Consider the following 13008-nt stretch of genomic DNA (forward strand, 5'->3'; position numbering starts at 1 on the left):
AGTGTCAGCAAGAAGGAACGGTAGTCTTGGGGAATGAGAGAGGGTCATCAGTACGAAAGGTGCCAGCGCTACAATCTCCAGATTTAAAGCAGACGGAGACTCAATCTGACTCCAGATTTTAAAGGGGGCAGGGGGCTTCAGGGCCCCTACCTGTCCTAGGTCTGGAGTCAGAAGTCACCGGGTGTACGCCCGACTCAGGGAGAACTCACTCTGGGGAACCCCGGGCAGCCCAGGGCCGCTATTTCCTCGTGCGTGTCAGGTGGGTCTCCAGCCTTCTCCCAGGGCTACCCAGAGCGAGCGCACCCAGACGCCGCTGCGGGCGCACTGCGAGCGTGACTCTGTGGCAGAGAGCCGCGGGGCGGGGCGGGCTGGCGGGCAGGCGAAGGGATTGGCTGGAGCCCAGAGGGCCGGATCGAACCTTTAAGAGGCGCGAGGGGGCGTGCAGGGGAGTGTGCACCCAGTCCGCCCGCCTGCGGGTACTGCTAGTACACTGCGACCGTGGCGGCGGTGAAGGCTACGGCGAGAACCCGGACCGAGTGGAGGCCCACGGAACAGAGGAACATCCCTCTCTTGTGGGGGTCCCAGGCGGGGTGGCCCGCGAGTCATGGCCAAAGGAGAGGGCGCCGAGAGCGGCTCCGCGGCGGGGCTGCTGCCCACCGGCATCCTCCAAGCCGGTGAACGCCCGTCCCAGGTGAAGGTGAGGCCCGGCACCCCGGGTGAAGGGCAACGGGTGCTGGCAGGCTGAAATGGGGGTGGGAGGACAGGCCTGGTTCTGGGACATCTTGGGCTAGCCAAGGACAGGCCGGACCCAGAGACAGGAGCGGGCCCGGATGCCCTGGGGGCAGGGAGCGGAGAACATCTGTAGGATCCGGGCGTCCTCTTTCGCCCACCCCAACTCCTCATCTCTGTGGAGCCGCCCAGCCGGCAGCTTCGCTTGGTGCCCGGCTCTGCCTAGCCGGTTTCAGTTCTGTGAGGAGCGGCTTAGGTTTGCTGCCCTAGAAGCAAGAGACTCCAGATATCTAGGAAACCTTAGTTTCCGAAGTCTCAGCCCCTGCTCCCCACCCCCACATGCTTGCTCTACTGTGAGTGCCGCTCAAGTTCATTCATAAGAACAAGGGCTCTGCTCTTAAAAGAGCCGCAAGCGTTTGTGTGATTGGGTGTTGAGGCGAGCCCGGTGCTTTGAGGTCTTGACCTTCGGCGCCATCCCCAGCTCTCTGGACCTGATGAAATAAGGCGTCCCGAGGGAGGGGTACCAGGAAATAGATATCTGCCTGGGAGATGACTGTCTTTTCCTTTAAATTTTATTAACTGATCTTGGTAAGAGCAATTGCTCTAGCACCAGCTAAAAGTAATTTCTACTTTCCCTGGGCAACCTCTACATCGCTAGTGCTCCACCCAGAGAGGGCCCAGCCTTGCACCTAGAGGTTTTTTCTTCCTGTCCAAGGTCTAGGAACTGGAGAAGAGGGACAGGAAGAGGGAGGGTAGGATTGCTCCTGGGTTTGCCTGCAGCTCTGGCTGCCTACAGAGGCTAGGGATGCTCTGGGACAGATGGAGAGAACAGCTGTGACTGCAGCCCGCTTGGCTGGGCCCCTACAGCTCACTAGAGCCCTCACCTAGTAGGCAGGTGGGTCCTGGCCTCTGAATCAGGGTGAAAGCTGGGGCTGGGCTTAGGCAAATCTTGGCACAAAGAAGGTTTTCAGGTTGTGACTGTTGGTGCTGGGTGGAGACAGGTCCTCTGCTAGAGCATGTTCCTGCTCCAACTTGGATAGGAACATGGATTGAAGCCTTGGGGAGTTTTTTAGGGATGGTGGCCTGGTAAGTTTCCCCAGAAGCTGGGCCAGAAGGTGGTGGAATGGCTTAGGGATGACTTCCTCAGTATGGTTTCCCCTTTTCCAGGTTCCTAAGAACAGAGAATACCTTTCTTTCCTCCCTGTGTGGGGACCTGGCAAAGCAGACTTGTTCCTCCTGGCAGAGTTGGCTGGAGGCATGGTCTCCTGCCTCTGGAACCTTCTAGAATGGAGTCCAGGATCTTGGGTCTCTTTTCATCCTTTCCTCTTCTTCCAGAAGGAACTGAAGAAGAAACAACAGCTGTCCATTTGCAACAAGCTTTGCTATGCAGTTGGTGGGGCCCCTTACCAGGTGACTGGCTGTGCCCTGGGGTTCTTCCTGCAGATCTACTTGTTGGATGTGGCTCAGGTGAGTGGGCCAAGCCTGCCAGGACCTGCCCAGCATCCTGAGGTGGGAAAGACGAGGTACTCCCAGGCAGGTTCATTGAGGTTCCCCCTTCTGTGAAATGGAACTGGGAATATCTACTTTGCTTCTACTCAGAGTCACAGTGGATGAGAAATAAGGCGGCTTTGGAGAGTATCCAGAATATTCCACCCCAGGAATCTTAACTGGCAAGGTCAGGCAACTCCTCCTTGCTGGGCAAGAGCAACAGAGCCTGGAGGGGTAGGCAGTGGTGTGAGGGAAAATGGGGTCCATGTTGATACTGTTCTTAGAAGAGATGGCACACCAAGTCCCTGGCTGGACAACAGTCAGCTGGCTCAGCTCAGGTTGGTAGATGTTGCCAGCGTTGTGGATGAGGTGCATCTTACCTTCACCTGATGATCAGAGACATGTCAGTGGGCAGAGGGGCCCTCAAGGGCTGGGCTGAGTTAGAGTGCCCCAGTACACAGGGTCTTTGACTAGAAGAGGTACTTGGGGTGAAGCAGGACTCCTCTGTGCATTGAGAAACTTGGCTAGCAGCCTGGCATCCTGGGAATTTGCCTTGTCTGGATGGGACAGTGGGAGGCTGAAGAGCCATGGCTCTCTGGGCTCATGTACTACACTGGCTTTTTTTTTCTGTAGCATCTGACTTTGCAAGTAAGACATCTTAGTTGTAACCATTTCTAGGTGAGGAACATCAAGCCCCAGAAAGGACAAATGACTTCATTCAAGCAGCTATTTTTTGAGCAACTCCCATGGGCTGGACCCTGAGTGGGCTGCAAATATGAGGAACCTGCAGTCCAAATGTGAAACTGTTGTCTTGAATGTCAGGGCTGGGAAAGTTAGATTGGGGAAACTAATGTGAGAGAGGCCACTAGCTTCTGGGAAGGTTCCTAAGGAGGCACACAATGGTACTGCTATCAGAGAACTGTGCAGTATTACCAAGGCAAGTGAAGATGCTTAAGGCCTGGGTGGGAGCAGCAGCAGGTCCCAAGGGTCTGGCCAAGGCAGGGAGGGAGCCCCTGTTTTTGTCCACCAGTGAGGTTTGAAGTGGGTAGAAGGATAAGGGGGTTTCCTTTTGCCTGTTCCCTATTCCAGGTGGACCCTTTCTCTGCCTCCATCATCCTTTTTGTGGGCCGAGCTTGGGATGCCTTCACAGACCCTCTGGTGGGCTTCTGCATTAGTAAATCCTCCTGGACCCGCCTGGGCTGCCTCATGCCCTGGTGAGTAGAAGAGGCTGCAAGGTGGCAGAAGACGGAACTTCTGGCATGTCTACTGACCGTTGCTCCTTCCATCTGGCTTGTCAAAGGCCAGGGGGTGAGGAGGAGGAATGACTCAAAAATGTTGAAACTCCAGCTGAGGCCACCACTGCTCCAGGCGTAGGCACTTGGATGCCCTTGCACTTTACTCTCAGGCTTGCCAGATTGTCAGACTCAGCAGGTTTCCCTAGCCCAGACCTCACTGCTTCCTTCAATGAAGCTGGAATTCTAACTGTTCCCACTCCATCACTTCTCATACTAGCAGGGGTAATACTGCATAGTGGTTGAGAGGTTATACCCTGGAACCAGCCTGCCTCAGTTTGAACACCAGCTTCACCACTGTAGCTGTGCAACCTTGGGCAAGTCACTTAACATCTCTGAGCTTCAAGCATCTTCATAGGCAAAATGGGAATAAGTATGCCTATCTCACAGGGTTGTAGTAGGGAGTAAATGTTTTTAAAATATGTAATGTACTTAGAATAGTGACTGTACACATATTAAGTAATATGTAATTTGGTACCCCTTCAGAGTGGCTCCTGGCGGGAGGTAATACCGTGAATGGGATAGCAGACCCATATCCTCTGGCCCCTTGTACGATGTGAACTACCTTTTCCCTTGTTACAAAGCCTACACTATTCCATCAGGCTATGGGGCAAGGTGGGGGGAGGTGGTGCCATAGATCAGACAGCAAAGGGAGACACAGGACAGGCTGACAGGCCGGAGCTCTGGTTCCCTCCAGGACATCCTGCTTGGCGTGGGGAGGGAGGGTAGACATACTCCTTTCATCTCCAGCCCATACTGGCTCAAGTGGGCGCCTTCCTGCCCCAGGGGCGCCCATACCTGGTCTCCGGCCTTCAAAGCTCTTCCCAGGCTCTTCCTATGGCTCTAACCCCCCACCAGAGCTTCCTTTCCCACGAGACCCCCTCCCACCACAGCTCCTGGCTAAGGCCCAGGCTGGGGCCTTTGATCCAGGCCTCTGGGGGTGGGAGGGGGTCTCGTGCGACAGGCCCATGATGACAGCCTGCTTTACCTGGGCAGGCTGCTCAGGCCTCCCAGCAAGCCAGCTGGTGAGGCCTAGCCCTGTACCCGCCTCCCTGGCAGCCAGTGGAAGGCGGGGCTCCGCTGCCACATCTCCTCATGAGGCACAGCCAATGGGAGGCAGCTACTTTGGCCAGCCCAACACAACAGCAGCGCCGGGTTACTCCCAGTCACATTCGGTTCCTCAGAGGCTGCTCAGCTGCCTATGAGAGGAGGATTGAGTGTTTGACGAAGGCTGATGGAGGAGCCCTTGTTCTCTGAGGAGACACGTGGATTTGGCAAGGGTGGAGGAGGGCAGGGAAGGAGAGCAGAGAAGGCCCTCCCTGTGGGCGGCAGGATCTGAGGGCCTCTCGCCGAGCAGGTGTGGCAGCCGGCTTGGTGAAGTTGCTGAGAACCCTTCAGGCTGGTTTCTGTTTTAGCACTGTGTCTGTAGTTGTCCTCACTTGTCTGGGTGATGATTCCTAGTGATACCGCTCATGTGGTGCCCCAGCCCTGTGTCAGAGGGTGCCCTGGGATACTCATGGGCTGAGGGGCCCTGTGTAGTATATGTGACCTCATGGACTAGGCTCTTTCTCAGGCCTGGGACCTGGTACCCCTTCTTTCAATGTAGGAAGAGGTTGGGCCTTTCAAGGATCATGAGCCCCGTGACCCACTCTTCCTCCTGGGCCTCAGACTAGCTCCTGCCCTCAGCCATCATTTAAATCCCTTCTTCAGAGCAGGAAGACTTTGATAGACACTTTCCCTGGAGTTCCCAAGGCTATCCGATGAGAGGCAGGATGTCTGCAAAGACTCGGGGAGGCCAAGATGGAACAGGGGTGGACCTGAGGTCTGGTTCCTAGCCCAGTGCTGTCTGCAGTTCCTAGCTGTGGGCCTGTTATGAACTCTCCAGCTGAGATTTCTTGCTGTGATAATCACAGCAAACCCTGTTTCAAGTACTGTTCTACATTTTAATATCATCTTATTTATGTCTCAAAACTACTTCAACCCTATGAAATAGAGCCAAAGTCCATATGATGGCCTGTAAGGCCCTACACGGCCTGGCATGCTCTTTCCAAACTCATCTCCTAAGCCCATCTGCTATGCTCACTACTTAAGCCCTACTGGCCTCCTTGCTGATCCTCAGACCCACCTGAGGACCTTTGTACCAACTGTTCCCCTTGCCCAGCAAGCTCTTGCCTCAGATCTCTGCAAGGCCAACCCCCTCTTCACACTCAAGTCTTGACAAAGATGTCACCTTCTCAGTGAGGGTTACCCTGTCCCTTCAGTTGTGAATTGCACCCCCTTACTCCTTTAGTCTGCTTTATCCTTTTCTTCATAGCACTTAATCACCTTCTAACATCTTATATAAGTTATTGTGTGAAAATATGTATAACAAAATTCATCATTTTAACCAGGTTTAGGTTTACAGTTCAGTGGCATTAAGCATATTCAAGCTGTTGTGCAACCATCACCACCATCCATCTCCAGACCTTTTTCATCTTTGCAAACTGAAACCTAGCACCCAATAAAAAATAATTGCCCATCTTCCCTGCCCCCGGCCCCTGGCAATCACCACTGTACTTTCTGTCTCTGATTTTGACTATTCTATGTATCTCATATAAGTGGGGTCATACAATATTATCCTTTTGGGTTTAGCTTACTTAGCACAGTATCTTCAGGGTTCATCTGTGCTGTAGCACAGAATTTATCCTCTTTAAGGCTGAATAATATACCTTTTTAATTATGTATATTTTTAATTTGCCAACTAGAATGTAAGTTCCACAAGAGCAATGATTTTTGTCTGTTTTGTTCACTGATAAATCCTAAGTAATCAGAATGGTGCTCAGACATAGTGGGCACTTGAATATTTCTTGCATAAATATTGAATGTAAAGTAGGTGCTATTACTATTTTCATTTTACAGATTGGAAAATGAGCCTCAGAGAAGTTAAATAATTTGCCCAAGACCAAGTTGTTTATAGTTGTTGGTAGAACTGGAATTGGATCCCTAAAGTTTGGCTCCAAAGGCCTTTATTTTAACCACTGCTCTCTGCTGCTTTTCTATACTGATGCCATGAAGTCTGTCCGTCTTGAGGTCTAACCACTTGTGACGTGTGGGACTCACAAGTGGGGAGGCAGGCATTTGCCCCCTTTATACTTATTCCACTAGGCCCAGTCCTCCACCATGGCCTCTCTAGAAGGAAAACCTTTGCCCATGGTTGGCTTCCCCGACCCCTTTGTGTATGTATCAGGGGTGTGTGTGTGTGTATGTGTGAACATGTGTGAGAACACTGGTGTTGAGGTTGCACCTCCCTGCTTCCCTGCCCCACAGTCTGAGGTCTTGGCCACCATTCTCAGTCCCCTAGCCCACAGGAGGCCCCTGTCTCTAGAGCCTACTCCCCTGGGAAGATGGAGTCAAGACTCATGTCTAACCTCATGTTCCACACTCACGATTTTAGTCCAGGAGCCCAATTCCAGTCTACCCTTCCGGGCTTGGCTATCAGCCTCTTCCCAGAGACCCTGGGATGGGTGGATTTGGAAGGAGGAATTTCCTTCCCAGCGGGCACCCTGTGGGGCTACAGAGTAGTCCAGCCAAGCTCAGATTCTGGGGTTTTGGCATCCAGCCCCCCTCAGACCCTCCCCTTCCTCAGGATCATCTTCTCCACGCCTCTGGCCGTCATAGCCTACTTCCTCATCTGGTTTGTGCCTGACTTCCCACAGGGCCAGGCCCTGTGGTACCTGCTGTTCTATTGCCTTTTTGAGACACTGGTCACGGTGAGTGTGGGCATGTCCCCTGGGTGTCTGGGACGGGGGTGAGGGCAGTCCCTGGGGCCTCCAGGGCTGGTGCCCAAAGCCACATCTGTCTGTCCATCGTCTGACTGGCCGAGGGCCTCTCTTCCATGCCAGTGTTTCCACGTTCCCTACTCAGCTCTCACCATGTTCATCAGCACAGAGCAGAGTGAGCGGGATTCTGCCACTGCATATCGTAAGTCTCTCCCCAGCTCACTGATCCCACCCACCAGGGACCCTGGGTCAACACCCACCAGGGACCCTGGGTCAACTTCTCCCTGACCCTCCTGCCACATCTTCCCTTGCTGAGAGTGGGTGTGAGATTATCTTAAAAATAACTCAATCCCCTTATTGCTCTGCTAGGAACAGAAAGGTGCAGGGACTAGCCAGAGGTCACACAGAACCAGGCCATGAGTTTAGGCCCAAGTGCCATTTGCCCAACCACTTTATAGCCACCCTACCTGGCCCTGCTACCATCACCTGGGGCTATAACTGGGCTTCTATCTATCTGACCTTCCTCCATGGGGGCCCATAAGCCATGAGGCCCCTCCAGAGGACCTCCTTTTCATTGCTCAGGGATGACTGTGGAAGTGTTGGGCACAGTGCTGGGCACAGCGATCCAGGGGCAAATTGTGGGACAAGCCGATACACCTTGTCTCCAGGACCCCAACGGTTCTGCAGTGGCCTTGGAAGTTGCCAATCACACACATGGCACCACCTCACTTAGAGAAACGGTAAGGCCTCTAGCAGACAGAGATCTGGGGACATGAGGAGCAATAGGGTGGTTTGCAATCATTCTCAAAATAGTAATAATAGCTAGTGTTTATTAAACGCTGGGCATTTGATATATAAACTGTTAATATGCCCTCTTTGCAGATAAGGAAACTGAAGCATAGAGAGACTAATGATTTGTCCAGGAACATAGAGCTAGTGAGTTGCAGAAACTAGATTTGGGGGGAAATGAACTGTGGGTTCTTGGACTCCACAGCCTGGCTTCCTAACATTTTGTTCCTCTGAACTTTGCCCAGTCTTAGGAAGCAGCAACAGGCCTAAGATGATCCCCATTTCACAGAGAGAGACAGTATGAGGCCCCAGAGAAGAAGGGACTTGTCCAAGGTCATCGAGTGGAGCTTTTGGGGTTTGGGATGAGATCGGACTGACTGTCTCTATGTTGCCTTTACTCCCTTTATAGCAAAATGCATACCTGCTGGCAGCAGGGGTCATCGCCTCCATCTATGTCATCTGTGCTGTCATCCTAACCCTGGGCGTGCGGGAGCAGAGAGGTGAGGGGCCCTTGGGAGGGGTGCAGGCACCAGCTCGGGATGGCTTTGTCCCTCTGCCCAGGCCTCAGGCTTAGGAGGGCCCTCTGACTCTTCCTCACTGTCCCCTCTGACCCCCAGAACCCTATGAAACTCAGCAGGCTGAGCCAATGCCCTTCTTTCGGGGCCTCCGGCTGGTCATGAGCCATGGCCCATACATCAAGCTTATTGCAGGCTTCCTCTTCACCTCCCTGGCTTTCATGGTGAGTGGAGGTCTGATATGCTTGCTGGAAGGTGGGGTGGAGGTGTATGGAGGTGAGGTAGACCCAGGACTCAGGATGTGATGAATCCTGAGGGATGGATGGGATGTGGTGGGGTGATTGGAGGCCCCTGGGGCATGTGGGATGTCCTGGGGAGGTTCAGCCCAAATATCACCTCTTTCCTTGCATTTTCTTCTCCCTACTTTGTCCTGTCCCCCAGCTGGTGGAGGGAAACTTCGCCTTGTTTTGCACCTATACCTTGGGCTTCCGAAATGAATTCCAGAACCTGCTTCTGGCCATCATGGTATGTGTGGGGCCCAGAGGGTGGGTAGGGAACCCGGGCTGAAGTGGCATAGGTTGTGAGAGGGCTCTTTGGATAGTCTGAGGACATTTCTCAGACTGGCCCAAGGTCATGAAGGAATTAGAAGACTTCTCAGAATGTTTGGTGGACCTGACCTACAATTGCTTAGTTAGCACCATGAAAGTCTGAGTCTGGGCTTAACTATTCAAGTAGAAAGCATAGCAAAAGCAAAGGTGTGGAGGGCTGGGGAAGGCAGGAGATGAGACTGGACTAGCTCTCAGAGAAAGTGCCTGCCAGTTTCTTCACTGCTCAAATGATGCCGTCCGGCTGCTCTCAGGCCAGGCTGGGAATCCCTTCGGGGTCCTAGGAAGGGCAGGAGGAGTTCCATGACTCTAGCCCACTTCCCTCACCCACTCTGTCCCTCTTTGTCCACCCACAGCTCTCGGCCACATTCACCATTCCCATCTGGCAGTGGTTCCTAACCCGGTTTGGCAAGAAGACGGCTGTATACTTTGGGATCTCAGTGAGTGGGGCTGAGGGGTGAAGCCTGGGCAGAGTTGAGGGTTGCTGGTGGGACCTCTCAGTGGGCTCATCTTCCGGCACCCACCCCCTCCCAGTCTGCAGTACCATTTCTCATCTTGGTGGCCCTCAAGAAGAGTAACCTGATCGTCACATATGTGGTAGCTGTGGCGGCTGGCATCAGTGTAGCTGCTGCCTTCTTACTACCCTGGTAAGTATGTATAGGCCCACCTGGGTATGGTCCCCAGCCCCACCCCTCAGTTCAGAAGCTCCTCAGGGAGAATTCTGTGGGGGCTTCTCCTCCTGTAGGGTATTCTGTGGGTCAAGGTTGGGCATGGTGCAGGTCTTCCCTGTACATTTGTTCAGGTTGGGAACTGGCCAAGAACACTTAAGCAGTGTGGGAAGTGGGGACTTAAATCTGGTCTGCACTCTATTTGCCAAGCTGGAGGAATGGGCCTTATTCATAAGAAGTTGCCATCTTTCTGAGCTATGTGCTCATGGGGCTGCACACTCTCAGACGGCCACCTCTTCTCACTGACACAGAAGCACCATTTGGGCAGGGGAGGGCCAGGGTTGCTAGGTGGGAGCATCCTCAGAGCTGCCACCACTCGCTACAGGTCCATGCTGCCCGACGTCATTGATGACTTCCATTTGAAGCAGCCCCGCTCTCGTGGAACTGAGCCCATCTTTTTCTCCTTCTATGTCTTCTTCACCAAGTTCGCCTCTGGAGTCTCACTGGGCATCTCCACCCTCAGTCTTGAGTGAGTGGGGTGGGGGCCTGGGGCAGTGCTGGGTAGGGCCAGACCCCAGGTGCCCCATCCTCACCACTGCCCTGCCACTGGGTCCCACAGCTTTGCCGGGTACCAGACCCGTGGCTGCTCCCAGCCGGCACGTGTTAAGTTCACCCTGAAGATGCTGGTGACCATGGTTCCCATAGTCCTCATCCTGCTAGGCCTGCTGCTCTTCAAGCTGTACCCGATTGATGAGGAGAAGCGGCGGCAAAACAAGAAAGCCCTACAGGCTCTGAGGTGAGATCGGGGCCGGGATGGGGAGGAGGAGGAGGGCATCACCCAGTCTAAGCCCTCAGTGCGTGCTTCCTGTGACCAAGTCCAGACTCACCTCCTGTACTTCTCTTACTCTGCCCCTTCCCACTGCTGATTTCTAATAGTGGCAGCTGACACTTCTCCAGCACTTGGGTGCATGCCAGGCACTGTGCTGAGTGGCTTTACATTTTATTCATTCAGCAAATACTCACTGGAAACCTATTACAGGCCAAGCAGTGCTCTAGAGAATGAAAGAAAAGCCCTGCCCTCAGGAGCCTACGTTTTAGGGAGTGTGCATTCATGATCTCCTATTGTCCTTCAACAACCCTAGGTGTCAGATATTCCTATGAGTCCCACTCTGCAGATGAAGAAACTGAGGCCTAACCAGCAAGAGTGACTGGCCCAGCTGATCAGGGTTAGAGCTGGGGTGGAGCCCTGGCGTTCTCACTCCAGAGCCTGCATTCTTCGCTGCTCTTGTGGCATGCAGGAGCTCAGGTGTGGCCTGAACTCTGGCTTTCGGGAGACTAGAAGGCAGGGTGGGGTGAGTCATGCCAGCCCATCAGCCAGCCTAGGCCAGGGCATAATCCTGGGGCTTGTGGGCAGCAAAAATAGTGAACAGGCCAACCACCAGTTTCTGGGCAGAGAGTGGGGGTGAGTAAACTGTGGTTTAGAGTTAGTTGCCTAACAACAGGCTAAGAGTGCGAGCCAAGATCCCCGTGAGGAACGAGGCAGGTGGGGACTAGAGAAGGGTAAGGATGCTTCTTCTAACCTGTCTCTGGCTTTTTCAGGGAGGAGGCCAGCAGCTCGGGCTGCTCTGACACAGACTCTACAGAGCTGGCCAGCATCCTCTAGGGCCTGCTGTGGGCCTTGCTCAAAGCCACCATGCACAGGACCTGGGTCATCAGGCCACACAAGAAATCCGGGCATGCTTGCCTGCTCACTGAATAGCTGGTCTCCAGGTGCCAGGAAGAGTGCCAAAGACTCAGAGTAAGCAGCCCAGGACACCTCCTGTGCCCACTGTGGGGCAGGCCGTTCATACAGCTGCCTGCCTCCCTCTGCCTGCTGTGGGGCTGAGCCCTGGGGCTGCTACTGTGAATATGCCAAGGACTGATTGAGTCTAGCTCGGAACACTAATGTAGAAACATTTTATACAGAGACTAATTAATAACTTAATGACCATGTACATAGCAATGTGTGTGGGTGTGTGTATGTCTGTGAGCTATTCATGTTATTAATTTTCATAAAAGCTGGAAAATGGGGCTGCCTGGTTCAATCTCAGTGAACTGCCTCGGCCACTCAGTGAACCCTTCAGTGCTAAGACGCAGTGAGGGATCACTAAGCCACATGTGCCCTGCATGGGGAGACATCTCTGAAAGTGTGGTAACAGCATCAGCTAATATTTACTAAACACCTGTCTGTACCACAGGCATTGTGTGGTGAGTTTACATTCACTTTGCTGGTGTTCTTATTTAATCCTTGAAATGGTCTTGCTGAGTCAGGACTGTCCCCATGTTAAAGATGGGGAAACTGAGCTCCAGTTTAGAGACTTGGCTAAAGTCACACAGCCGAGTGACCTAACTGAAACTCCACTCCAGGTTTGTGAGACTCCAGCATCTTTTAAGCACCACCCTCCATTCCCCTGTGTCTGAGAGTGACGGACCCACTGTCAGACTGATGGTGGCTCTGCCCAGGCCTGCATGCTGTGCATCCTGCCCTGCTCCTGCCTGAGCATGTGGGGCTGGCTGTGCTGGCACACTGTGTATGACTGGGGCCCTGTGGGTCCTAGAGACATGTGATTCTTTCTCTACGACTGTTAATGGCTATGTTGAAAGGTAAGAATGCACCTGGCTGTGTGTGTGTGCGTATTGGGTGAGGAGAGGTCTCACCACTGGTGTGCTGGTGAAAGACCACCTCTGTTGGGGAGGAGGCTGGTGGGGAAGGCTAGTCTGAAGTACTCATCTATTCTCATGGAGTAAATATTCCCATTATAGCCAATTTCAAGTTACCAATGGTTGTGCTATATTGCAAAATTCCTGAGAATTTAACAGTCAGCTTTTGAAAGCTGGTAGGAACTTGCCTTTGCACATTGTTGGTCTCACACACTTAGGCCTAGCTCCAAATATTGGGAAAGCAAAGCTAGCAGGATTGGAGCTCCCAGGCTAACCTCTTGATTTTACAGATGGATAAACAAGGCCCAGAGAGAAGTGCTTGGACTATGGAGCTTGGTTTTTACTTGGCGATCCATTTTTGGGGAGAGGGGGGATGGGGAGGGGGTCGGATACATATCTGCTGATGAAATTCTGCCAAGCCTGTCATACATGCTTAATAAATAATTCATCCTCATAACTTCCTT

At 53.1% G+C, this 13008-nt stretch overlaps 1 protein-coding gene across 8 annotated transcripts; it reads left to right on the forward strand.

Annotated features, from left to right (window-relative positions):
* Positions 1 to 423: 423 nt before the first annotated feature.
* MFSD2A (MFSD2 lysolipid transporter A, lysophospholipid) lies at positions 424 to 11914 on the forward strand. Of its 8 annotated transcripts, XR_001853935.3 has the most exons (15): positions 425 to 697; positions 2065 to 2196; positions 3307 to 3431; positions 7135 to 7258; positions 7391 to 7469; positions 7850 to 8007; positions 8466 to 8556; positions 8674 to 8795; positions 9013 to 9096; positions 9533 to 9616; positions 9711 to 9823; positions 10230 to 10373; positions 10464 to 10640; positions 10987 to 11150; positions 11444 to 11914. XR_001853935.3 is itself a non-coding variant. In XM_017666031.3 (14 exons), the coding sequence occupies exons 1-14, from the start codon at positions 605 to 607 to the stop codon at positions 11003 to 11005; spliced, it is 1545 nt and encodes a 514-aa protein (XP_017521520.1). In that variant the 5' UTR covers positions 425 to 604; the 3' UTR covers positions 11006 to 11914. The 8 variants fall into 8 exon arrangements, 7 of the variants coding, with proteins under 7 accessions (XP_036877184.1, XP_017521520.1, XP_036877180.1 ...); XM_017666031.3 differs by having other exon boundaries at positions 10987 to 11914; XM_037021285.2 differs by lacking the exon at positions 10987 to 11150 and having other exon boundaries at positions 2068 to 2196.
* Positions 11915 to 13008: the final 1094 nt, after the last annotated feature.

The sequence above is a fragment of the Manis javanica genome, chromosome 4 (assembly GCF_040802235.1).
Source record: "Manis javanica isolate MJ-LG chromosome 4, MJ_LKY, whole genome shotgun sequence".
Lineage (NCBI taxonomy): Eukaryota > Metazoa > Chordata > Mammalia > Pholidota > Manidae > Manis > Manis javanica.